This window comes from Procambarus clarkii, chromosome 41, assembly GCF_040958095.1.
Source record: "Procambarus clarkii isolate CNS0578487 chromosome 41, FALCON_Pclarkii_2.0, whole genome shotgun sequence".
Classification (NCBI taxonomy): Eukaryota; Metazoa; Arthropoda; class Malacostraca; order Decapoda; family Cambaridae; genus Procambarus; species Procambarus clarkii.
In genome coordinates this window covers 6571342-6583841 of record NC_091190.1, presented here as the reverse complement: position 1 = coordinate 6583841, position 12500 = coordinate 6571342, and the positions used below count along the sequence as shown (strand labels likewise).

General features: G+C 40.5%; 1 protein-coding gene across 1 annotated transcript in view; it reads left to right on the top strand.

Annotated features, from left to right (window-relative positions):
* LOC123748276 (ionotropic receptor 21a-like) overlaps nt 1-12500 on the top strand; it is a 460516-nt gene that overhangs the window by 95466 nt on the left and 352550 nt on the right. The window contains exon 3 of the mRNA XM_069339092.1: nt 8087-8232. Coding sequence (XP_069195193.1) covers nt 8087-8232 — 146 coding nt within the window. The remainder of the gene's footprint in view (nt 1-8086; nt 8233-12500) is intronic.

The window sequence follows — 12500 nt, the reverse complement described above, 5'->3', positions numbered from 1 at the left end:
TGACAGCTCGATAGGTCCAGACACTACAATGGGCCCCGATAGAGCGAGTCAGATCAGAAGGACAGACATATGCACATTTTATACAAAGGGCATATGCAGACATAAATATGCTGGTAATAAGAAAGAATTAGAATGCAGTTACCACCATCCCCCAAAATGTTTAAATATGCTTAGGAAATTTAAATTATGCTTAGTGTCGATTTGTATCAACATGAAGGTTTTCCATCCTGACATGTACCAAACCTCACTCAAGGACAGAAAATGCTATGATCTCAGCTGCCCATACTCTCACGTGAAAGGCACAGAACACTACATAAATAATGGCAAGCATGATAATGAATTTGGAGGAAACTCAATTAATTTTTTCTGCCAAACCGAAAGAGATTTCACAAGGAGGAACATAGAGAATGTATGGAACTGGATGGCACCCCCACTTGCATACCAGAATTACAGATACAATTACACACCAAAAAGGAACTACAACTATGACAGGCAACAGTCCTGCAACAATCAGCACTGGTTAGAACAAACTCAATATGTCCACGAATAATGGGCTTGCCAAAAAAGTCTCCCAGTCAAACTATCTCTATTAGAGTAATCTCATTCATCTTTGCCAACATACAAGGACTAAAAACAAGAACAAACAACAAAGTACATTGCAGGCGAGGATCCACAATAACGTGGCTGAAGTATGTTGACCAGACCACACACTAGAAGTTGAAGGGACGACGACGTTTCGGTCCGTCTTGGACCATTCTCAAGTCGATTGTGATTTAGGAGGTAGGGACAGGCAATAAATAGGCAAGAGAGAGCTGAGGAGGAAAGTGAGGTGTAGGGGATAGTAGTAATAATGAGAACTGCAGAAGGCCTGTTGGCCCATACAAGGCAACTCCTATTATAACCACCGAAGAAGAAAGTAATAGGAATAAGAAGAGGATAGCAAGGGAGCGTAGGAGAAGACCATGAACAGAAAAAGGGAGACGAGAGAAAGAAAAGGAAAGAGAAAGAAAGATAAATGGAAGGGGTAAGCTTATGTTAAGTCACGTTTGTTAGAAAGATTAGAACATTTGAGTATATACTGTGAAAGGGAAGAGTCCACAGCAACAAAGCCAGGACTCAAGTTCATGTTAGGTACATTGTGTATAAGAGCCGATTCTACAAGACAGCGTCTGTGTAGAGTAGAGGCAGGAATGATAATTTTGGAGGAAGACCAATCAATGGGATGATTAGAATCCCACACATGGCAGAAGAGAGCATTGTTAGTGTCTGCAGACTTAACACTTCTCTTGTGTTCTTTAAGTCTGTCATTCAGTGTACGTCCAGTTTCGCCAAAGTATTGGAGAGGACAAGATGAACAGGAAATAGAGTAGACACCAGCAGCATTAGAAGCAGGAGGAGCAGTGTGAACTAGATTGCTACGAAGTGTGTTAGTTTGTCGAAAGGCGAGTTTAATGTCAAGAGGACGAAAGGTATTGGTAAAAGTTTTGAGTTCAGATATGAAGGGAAGGCATAGTACAGTGCTACTAGTGTTGGAAGCAGGTTTAGGATGAAAGAAATTTCGTTTAGCTTGAGAGTGGGCACAGTTGATGAAATGCAAAGGATAACCAAGGCGAGAGAATGATTTGTAGATAAAGGCAATTTCAGAATCAAGAAACTGAGGGTCGCTGATGCGTAGAGCGCGGAGGAAGAGAGAGACGAGGACACTTTTCTTAACAGAAGGAGGATGGTAGGAAAAGAAGTGAATGTACATGCCACTATGCATGGGTTTACGGTAGACAGAGAAAGAGAACCCAGACACAGAGCTGTGAACATGAACATCAAGAAAAAGAAGGAGGGAATTAGATTCCCACTCAACTTTGAAATGGATAGAAGGAGCCAGATTGTTAAGAGAGGCGAGGAAAGGCTGGAAAAGATTAAGGTCATGAGGCTATAAAGCAAAAATGTCATCAACATAGCGAAGCCAGAGAGAGGGACGAGTATCAATAGAAGGAAGAAGAACAGTTTCGAAGTATTCCATGTAGAAATTAGAAGTATCAATAGAAGTATCAATAGAAGGATGAAATTTCTTTCATCCTAAACCTGCTTCCAACACTAGTAGCACTGTACTATGCCTTCCCTTCATATCTGAACTTAAAACTTTTACTAATACCTTTCGTCCTCTTGACATTAAACTCGCCTTTCGACAAACTAACACACTTCGTAGCAATCTAGTTCACACTGCTCCTCCTGCTTCTAATGCTGCTGGTGTCTACTCTATTTCCTGTTCATCTTGTCCTCTCCAATACTTTGACGAAACTGGCCGTATACTGAATGACAGACTTAAAGAACACAAGAGAAGTGTTAAGTCTGCAGACACTAACAATGCTCTCTTCTGCCATGTGAGGGATTCTAATCATCCCATTGATTGGTCTTCCTCCAAAATTATCTTTCCTGCCTCTACTCTACACAGACGCCGTCTTGTAGAATCGGCTCTTATACACAATGTACCCAACATGAACTTGAGTCCTGGCTTTGTTGCTGTGGACTCTTCCCTTTCACAGTATATACTCAAATGCTCTAATCTTTCTAACAAACGTGACTTAACATAAGCTTACCCCTTCCATTTATCTTTCTTTCTCTTTCCTTTTCTTTCTCTCTTCTCCCTTTTTCTGTTCATGGTCTTCTCCTACGCTCCCTTGCTATCCTCTTCTTATTCCTATTACTTTCTCCTTCGGTAGTTATAATAGGACGTTATTCTATTTATACGAGCCTCCGAAGTTAGGTTTGGTGTAATGTCCACTCCCAGTTTTTTTTTCTCTAGTCGTTAATGGAACATAATTGTCTTTCATCGTATTCTGTCCTTTCGGTCTCCTGGCTCCTGTTTCCATTTCCATCACCATACAGTTGCTGATATTGAACTCCACTAGCCATTCTCAGACCAACTCTGCAGCTTGTTTAAGTCACCTTGCTGAGTCTTACAATCCTCATCTGTCACAACTACTCTCATTAGTTTTGTATCGTCTGCAAACATTGGCATATAAGACTCAACTCCTGTAGGTATTTCATTTACGTAAATTAGAAATATTATGGGTCCCATCACGGAGCTGTTCCGCTTGTTACCCAATGCCAGTTCGACTTCTCTCCTCTCACTCTTACTCACTGACAACTGTCTCTTAAGTAATTCTTTACCATGTTAGTGCTTTTCCGCTTACTCCTGGCTGCCTCTCGAGTTTGTACAGAAATCTCTTGTGAGATACCGTATCTAAGGCTTTTTGGCAGTCTAGAAATATGCAATCTGCTCAAACTTCCTTGTATTTCCTCATTTTCGTTACTTTGTCAAAGAACTCCAGTAGGTTCGTCCGGCGTAATTTCCTTTGCCAAATCATGTTGATGTTTGTTTATATACGTAATTCACTGTAGATTTGTGACTAGTTTTATCCTCATTATTCTTTTGGGTATCCTGCAGGTGATGCTTGTCAGTGACACTGGTCTGGTTAAGTGTGTCTTTTCTAAATCTTTCATGTAAAGTGTTACCACAATTTGCCTTTTTCCAGCAGCTGGGTATTTCTTCTTTTGTAAATGACTCGTCAAAGTTCAGTGTTGTAGGTACGCTGAGGCCCTATACTGCTTCTCTTAGCATCCATGGTGATATGTTGTCTGGTTCAATAGCTTTATTTTCTTCTAATGATGCTAGTTGTTTACCTACTTCTTCTGCTGTTATATCAATATTTAATTTTATTTCCTGTATATTCATTTTCCTTTTCTCGTACAATAGTCACTTTGTCGTTCACTGTCATTTTCTCTCTTTTATGACAATATCTGAGTTTTGGTTGCTTATTTGCTTTAGAGGTACTATCATATTAATTGTTTATTTTCAATACTTTACTGTATTTATGAATTTGTTCCGAGTTATTGGCCTTCGTGTCCTTTGGCCTATGTATATATTCCAATCTCTTCTGCTTTTCTTTTTTGTTTCTTGGCACTGTCCCATGAACCATGGGTTATTGTTTCTTGACACTGTCCCATGAACCATGTGTTATTGTTTCTTGACACTGTCTCATGAACCATGGGTTATTGTTTCTTGACACTGTCTCATGAACCATGGGTTATTGTTTCTTGACACTGTCTCATGAACCATGTGTTATTGTTTCTTGACACTGTCTCATGAACCATGGGTTATTGTTTCTTGGCACTGTCTCATGAACCCTGTGTTATTGTTTCTTGACACTGTCTCATGAACCATGGGTTATTGTTTCTTGGCACTGTCTCATGAACCATGGGTTATTGTTTCTTGACACTGTCTCATGAACCATGGGTTATTGTTTCTTGGCACTGTCTCATGAACCATGGGTTATTGTTTCTTGGCCCTGTCTCATGAACCATGTGTTATTGTTTCTTGGCCCTGTTTCATGAACCATGGGTTATTGTTTCTTGGCACTGTCTCATGAACCCTGTGTTATTGTTTCTTGGCACTGTCTCATGAACCATGGGTTATTGTTTCTTGGCCCTGTTTCATGAACCATGGGTTATTGTTTCTTGGCACTGTCTCATGAACCCTGTGTTATTGTTTCTTGGCACTGTCTCATGAACCATGGGTTATTGTTTCTTGGCCCTGTTTCATGAACCATGTGTTATTGTTTCTTGACACTGTCTCATGAACCATGAGTTATTGTTTCTTGACACTGTCTCATGAACCATGTGTTATTGTTTCTTGACACTGTCTCATGAACCATGTGTTATTGTTTCTTGACACTGTCTCATGAACCATGTGTTATTATAGTCTTTCCTACTTTTCACTCATATTGTTGTATGAAAACAATACAAATTTTCTCTCTCTTCTGCCTCTTTGTGTCTCAGTTGGACTTGATCCACCATTTCCTGGATTGCCTTCCATGTATGTTTTTTCCCCCATTGCACACTTTGCAGATTCTCTCCTACTTTCATGTAATCCTCTTTTCTATACCCTCCTTATTTTCATGTAATTCTCTTTTTCTATACGCCCTTATTTTCATGTAATCCTCTTTTCTATACGACCTTATTTTCATGTAATCCTCTTTTCTATGCGACCTTATTTTCATGTATTCCTCTTTTCTATACTCCCTTATTTTCATGTAATCCTTTTCTCTATACTCCCTTATTTTCATGTAATCCTCTTTTCTAAAGTCTACTTTCCTTTTCCTGACCCCATGTCTCATGGTCATTGCTTTAAATTCGTTCATGAACTCCAGTATCAGGATGCAATGATCACTGGCTCCTAGTGATATTTCGTGCTCCACGTTCTCGACGTTTTCCTAATTCTGGGTGAAGACCAGGTCCAGTAGGCTTCTTGTATCTCCATCCCTTTCTCTTGTGTCCTTCTTTACATGCTGCGTATAGAAGTTTTTTTCCACAACTTACACTAATTTCGCTCCTCACGTTGTAAGAGAGAGACCCTTGTGTAGGGAGAAATAGCGGTGATGTAAAAGAGACCCTTGTGTAGGGAGAAATAGCAGTGTATCATGTAAGAAAGAGACCCTTGTGTAGGGAGAAATAGCAGTGTATCATGTAAGAAGGAGACCCTTGTGTAGGGAGAAATAGCAGTGTATCATGTAAGAAAGAGACCCTTGTGTAGGGAGAAATAGCAGTGTATCATGTAAGAAAGAGACCCTTGTGTAGGGAGAAATAGCAGTGCTATTGAGAGAGACCCTTGTATAGGGAGAAATAGCAGTGTATTATGTAAGAAAGAGACCCTTGTGTAGGGAGAAATAGCAGTGCTATTGAGAGAGACCCTTGTATAGGGAGAAATAGCAGTGTATCATGTAAGAAAGAGACCCTTGTGTAGGGAGAAATAGCAGTGCTATTGAGAGAGACTCTTGTATAGGGAGAAATAGCAATGTATCATGTAAGAAAGAGACCCTTGTGTAGGGAGAAATAGCAGTGTTAAATGTTGAAAAAACAGTCTGGAACTCTGACCCCTTTCAGATGCACAGAGCATCATCTCAACAGGAAAATGTAATCTCCTAAAAAGAAAACCCAATGTAAACAAAAGGGATAAAATGGTTAAGAAAAAGCAGATTCAATGCAAGAAAATACAGAGAAACAACAGTGTTAAATGTAGAAAAAACAGCCTGGAACATTATATGACATAAATGAAGTATTGGGAAATGTGTATGACATGTATAGGGAGGGGACATTATTGGAACCAGGCAGGCAGGGACATGTGTAAGCCCCTATCAGTCACTTGGGAGAGGGAGGCAGTGACAACCACACCAGTGTTGTGGATGGTCTTCAACAAACACGATAAGTGCAGTATTATAGATGTTTATAGCGGTGCTTACCCTTTTCTTTATGAGTTAGGGATAGGAATTTGTGGAAATAAGGATTTTTGAAACCCTGTGTGTAGGGAGAGTTGTGTGTTGTTAATTCAGGTGTATGTGCTCAGCTGTGTGTGACATGGGAAGATTATCCACATTTATTTTGTATATTCATTTGTAAACCCAGGCCCTTTGTAGTGACCTATGAGGAGTGGAATAGAGTTATGACCTTAAGTCCCAGATTGTAGAGGGAGAAGGACCCTTAATCCCCCCCCCCTTTTTGTCTGTATCAATCGAGTGGTGGAACCAAGTACCCCCCCCCCCCCACTCTGTTCTAAGAAGTGTGAGGAAATCTGGTATTTGTTAAATAAAAACCTTTTGTAAAATTGTACCCCAAGGTGTATTTCTTGTCCCATGTAGTTAGAACTGGTGACTAATACTATATAGACCCCTGCACTTCCATTATTTATAAGAAAGTAAGACCGGGTGTTGTTAGCGAAACTTTAGGGTACAGCTTTCAATCTCGTACCTTACACCGTTTCTTCTGCACCACGGAGGATTTTTCGATTCCCAATCGATTTCTGAGATTTAAGTCCCCTTGACTAATAAATTAACTTTCATTCTATGTGCTGCTGTTGCTGCTCTCTGCATTTCATATATGTATGTCCTGTTGTTGTCATCGTATTCGTGTCTGGGTCTTCTGTTGTTTGCTGGGGAATTTTAAATTACCAAGACCACTGTCCTTTTCCCATTTTCTTTCAGAATCCCAGTGATGGAGCCTGTGTAATCATTTGCATTTTCCCTTTCTTGTTTCTAAAACTTCCACTTACATTTTACTATCAATTCAACTTCCCTCCATGTTTTTAATATGTTTCTTTCGTTATCATTTGGTATTGCACTGGAAATATTGCCTCGATGATCATGTAATTTATTTGTATTTCCATTTTGCAATTAAATCAGGTTATTTTATTATCCCTTTATTTTATTTTCTCTTCCTTGTTTGTATATCCATCAGCATTTGTGTACCATATCTTAAGGCTCTTCACAGACACAATGTTTTTAAAATTCTCAGGGTAATTCCTTCTATTTGCTTCTATTATTGAAGGTTGTGAGAGATGGCTCCAGTACTTACTGTGGAGAGTGACTGTGAGGTAGTAGCAGTTTGGCAGTAAGGATAAGGGTGTGTCGGAGGGGTTTACTCCATTTGCTTATCTTTCTTAACTATGTACATCATTTGTGGAAATATTTGAAATAAAAAACATTACACACATTGTGATTTTTCACTAAATAATATATTTTATTATACACTTTATATAAACAGCAGGTGATATCATCCACTATATATAATGTATTAGATGGGTTACCCGGCAGTTTGTGGGTCGACCCAAAAAAGTTTTGTCATTTAAGTGTTGCCAGGTTGCTCACCTGGACCCTGAACATGCGTTTTCAATGTCATTATTTGTAATATTATGAGCATATGAAAGTTCTAACTTGAAACCAACCATTTCATCCAAACCGACTTCGTAGGGATCACCATGTTATCCGAGCTACTATCACAGGGGGTGAGTGACGCGACCGCAGACCCCCTGTTACAGACCCATAACACCTAATATTCTACATGAATATCATGACAAATAAACAGACAAACCATTTATTGTATAGACATAGATAACGCACGTACTGTATATTTCACATGATAATATAGACTGTCTCTTCAATTTAAACTGATGATGCCATAATGTGTGTTGTTGAAGGAAGTAGTGTGTCGTGTATAAGTGCATGTATACTGTGACAGCTTTCACTGGGTCCAGCAGATAGTAAAGGTAGCGGAGGCTCAGGCGCCAGCAGCAGTGTTGTGGACGGCCCAGCAGTGTCGAGGTTACCTCCTGCTTCTCAGCGACCCGGCGCCTCTCTACACCTGGACCAACACCCTCACAGGTCCCTGGGACTATAGTGGCAGGTAACACCTTTCTCAGCACCCTCAGAGGTCCCTGGGACTATAGTGGCAGGTAACACCTTTCTCAGCACCCTCAGAGGTCCCTGGGACTATAGTGGCAGGTAACACCTTTCTCAGCACCCTCAGAGGTCCCTGGGACTATAGTGGCAGGTAACACCTTTCTCAGCACCCTCAGAGGTCCCTGGGACTATAGTGGCAGGTAACACCTTTCTCTACACCCTCAGAGGTCCCTGGGACTATAGTGGCAGGTAACACCTTTCTCAGCACCCTCAGAGGTCCCTGGGACTATAGTGGCAGGTAACACCTTTCTCAGCACCCTCAGAGGTCCCTGGGACTATAGTGGCAGGTAACACCTTTCTCTACACCCTCAGAGGTCCCTGGGACTATAGTGGCAGGTAACACCTTTCTCAGCACCCTCAGAGGTCCCTGGGACTATAGTGGCAGGTAACACCTTTCTCTACACCTGGAGCAACACCCTTACAGGTCCCTGGGACCTGTAAGTGGCAGGTCAGTGGCAGGTATTATCTTTCTTAACTCTACATGTTTATACTTAAATTAAAGTTAAATATATTTTGTAAATTTTGTTAAGTTATATAAAGTTCATTTAACAAAAAACAAAACACACAACTGCATTAGTTTCCAAAGCAGAAAACTGGCAGACTTAAGCCAGTCTTATTCACTAACAAAGTTGTCAACCGAATATTCTCTCCCACTCTTAATTGGTCTAATGCCCAACATCCTACATATAAACCACTGGCGCCTTACTGGGAAAAATTACTTATTATATGAAAGAGATCATGTTGTACAGTGTATTGCGTAGATTTGCTGGAAAATACTTGCCAATTATAATTTTAAGGGGCCCGGTGACGTACGAGTATTTTTCCAAATATGAAACACAGAGAAAAAATGTAAACAAATCTCTCGTTATTTGGCATCAGCCTCAAGAAAATTTCAATCCAATATGTTAAGAAATGGACTTATTACGATTTTTTTCAGAATAAATGCGAGCTCAACGGACAGTCAACTGGTACTGATAATAAGAATAGCACCTCCTATATACTGGAAATCAGGGACAAAGAGATACAAGCTCCTGTCCGACGCACAAAGAAGACAAGTAGTAGTAAGGATGGTCCACAAAGTGGATATGCCGCTGGTGCCACCTGGAGAGGAAAGTGGATATGCCGCTGGTGCCACCTGGAGGGGAAAGTGGATATGCCGCTGGTGCCACCTGGAGGGGAAAGTGGATATGCCGCTGGTGCCACTAGATTTCACACATAATAATGAGTTAGTATGTTATTATGCTTTATTTTATTATATATCATATAAATACATTGCCCAATGGCAATATTTCTTATGTTCCTTTGTACGAAAAGCGAACAGCCACATTTATATCTTCCTTTGTTCTTATGCGGGTTTTGTTGTAACTTCTACATCTTGGAGAATGCATATCCGGCATTAAGCATGTGAAGTTGGAATAAGATTCGCCAAGATTATTATCAGCCACAGGTGGCAGAAGTTGTGACTTTTATATTTTTGGGCCGATTTATTTACAGAAGTCTTGAAGTGGGTAGAATATAGTTGTGCATTAATTGGCTGTTGATTTCAGGTGCTGGCTTTTTTATGTGTAGTGCCTCGCTGATGTCAAGTCTCCTGCTATTGATGTATTTATCGATGATTAACAAGCAACACAGAAATCATTGATAAATACAGCGATAGCAGGAGACTTGACATCAGCGAGGCACTACACATAAAAAAGCCAGCACCTGAAATCTGTATATATATATATGTATATATATATATATATATATATATATATATATATATATATATATATATATATATATATATATATATATATATATATATATATCATATATATATATATATATATATATATATATATATATATATTAGTATATTTTGGTAGCAGTCTTTCCTGTAGACATATATTATTAAATATGACCGAAAAAGTAAGATTAATAATTCTAACACGAATTTTCTCAATCTTTCGTACATTACGCTTCACTGTTGGAGGTAAATCAAAAATCACTTCTCCAAAATTCATTTTTATTTCTAGTCTGACGCGACACGGGCGCGTTTCGTAAAACTTATTACATTTTCAAAGACTTCACAAATACACAACTGATTAGAACTTACGTATCTCTGAGTTTATATCTACATTTGAGTGAGGTGGGAAGGGTGATGTGGCATTAGAACAAGATGGGATATTAATAGGGTATTAAAAGTATCAACACAAGACAGAACAGAAACAATGGGTATTGAATAGAAGTGTTTGTAGAAAGCCTATTGGTCCATATTTCTTGATGCTTCTATATTGGAGTGGAGTCTTGAGGTGGGTAGAATATAGTTGTGCAATAATTGGCTGTTGATTGCTGGTGTTGACTTCTTGATGTGTAGTGCCTCGCAAACGTCAAGCCGCCTGCTATCGCTGTATCTATCGATGATTTCTGTGTTGTTTACTAGTATTTCTCTGGCGATGGTTTGGTTATGGGAAGAGATTATATGTTCCTTAATGGAGCCCTGTTGCTTATGCATCGTTAAACGCCTAGAAAGAGATGTTGTTGTTTTGCCTATATACTGGGTTTTTTGGAGCTTACAGTCCCCAAGTGGGCATTTGAAGGCATAGACGACGTTAGTCTCTTTTAAAGCGTTCTGTTTTGTGTCTGGAGAGTTTCTCATGAGTAGGCTGGCCGTTTTTCTGGTTTTATAGTAAATCGTCAGTTGTATCCTCTGATTTTTGTCTGTAGGGATAACGTTTCTATTAACAATATCTTTCAGGACCCTTTCCTCCGTTTTATGAGCTGTGGAAAAGAAGTTCCTGTAAAATAGTCTAATAGGGGGTATAGGTGTTGTGTTAGTTGTCTCTTCAGAGGTTGCATGGCTTTTCACTTTCCTTCTTATGATGTCTTCGATGAAACCATTGGAGAAGCCGTTATTGACTAGGACCTGCCTTACCCTACAGAGTTCTTCGTCGACTTGCTTCCATTCTGAGCTGTGGCTGAGATCACGGTCGACGTATGCGTTAACAACACTCCTCTTGTACCTGTCAGGGCAGTCGCTGTTGGCATTTAGGCACATTCCTATGTTTGTTTCCTTAGTGTAGACTGCAGTGTGGAAACCTCCGCCCTTTTCCATGACTGTTACATCTAGAAAAGGCAGCTTCCCATCCTTTTCCGTCTCGTAAGTGAAACGCAGCACGGAACTCTGCTCAAATGCCTCCTTCAGCTCCTGCAGATGTCTGACATCAGGTACCTGTGTAAAAATGTCGTCAACATACCTGCAGTATATGGCCGGTTTCAAGTTCATGTCGACTAAGACTTTTTGCTCGATGGTACCCATGTAGAAGTTTGCAAACAGGACACCTAGGGGAGAACCCATGGCGACCCCATCTACTTGCTTATACATGTGCCCATCCGGGCTCAAGAAGGGTGCCTCTTTAGTACAAGTTTGGAGTAGTTTCCTCAGAATACTTTCTGGCATGTCAAGAGGAGTACAGGCTGGATCACGATACACTCTGTCGCCAATATATGTCATTCTTAAAAAAGACGAATATCTGGCGAAAATGAACATCATACTCTCTGACCAAACTAAGTTCCAAAGGGTAACGAAGGACACTACAGCCGAATTAAAAGCAAAGGTCAACAAACTGATCGAAACTGTGAATGCCAAGAAATCCGGACTCCACCTGCCAAAGATCATTGGGGAATATAAACCTGGATATGCGTATGGAAATGTCAAGACGCACAAGCCTGGAAACCCACTTCGGCCAATCATTAGCCGCACACCCACGTACAGACTGGCGAAGCGACTCAACGGCCTGCTGACTCCTTATGTTCCTTGCGCCTTCAGCCTGAAGTCTCCAAAGGAATTTGTGGACTTACTGCGGGGCACACGGGCCACAGGGATAAGAGCCTCGTTGGACGTAGAATCGCTGTTTACCAACGTACCTGTGGACGAGACAATCGGAATGATAGCCGACAGAGTGTATCGTGATCCAGTCTGTACTCCTCTTGACATGCCAGAAAGTATTCTGAGGAAACTGCTCCAAGCTTGTACTAAAGAGGCACCCTTCTTGAGCCCGGATGGGCACATGTATAAGCAAGTAGATGGGGTCGCCATGGGTTCTCCCCTAGGTGTCCTGTTTGCAAACTTCTACATGGGTACCATCGAGCAAAAAGTCTTAGTCGACATGAACTTGAAACCGGCCATATACTGCAGGTATGTTGACGACATTTTTACACAGGTACCTG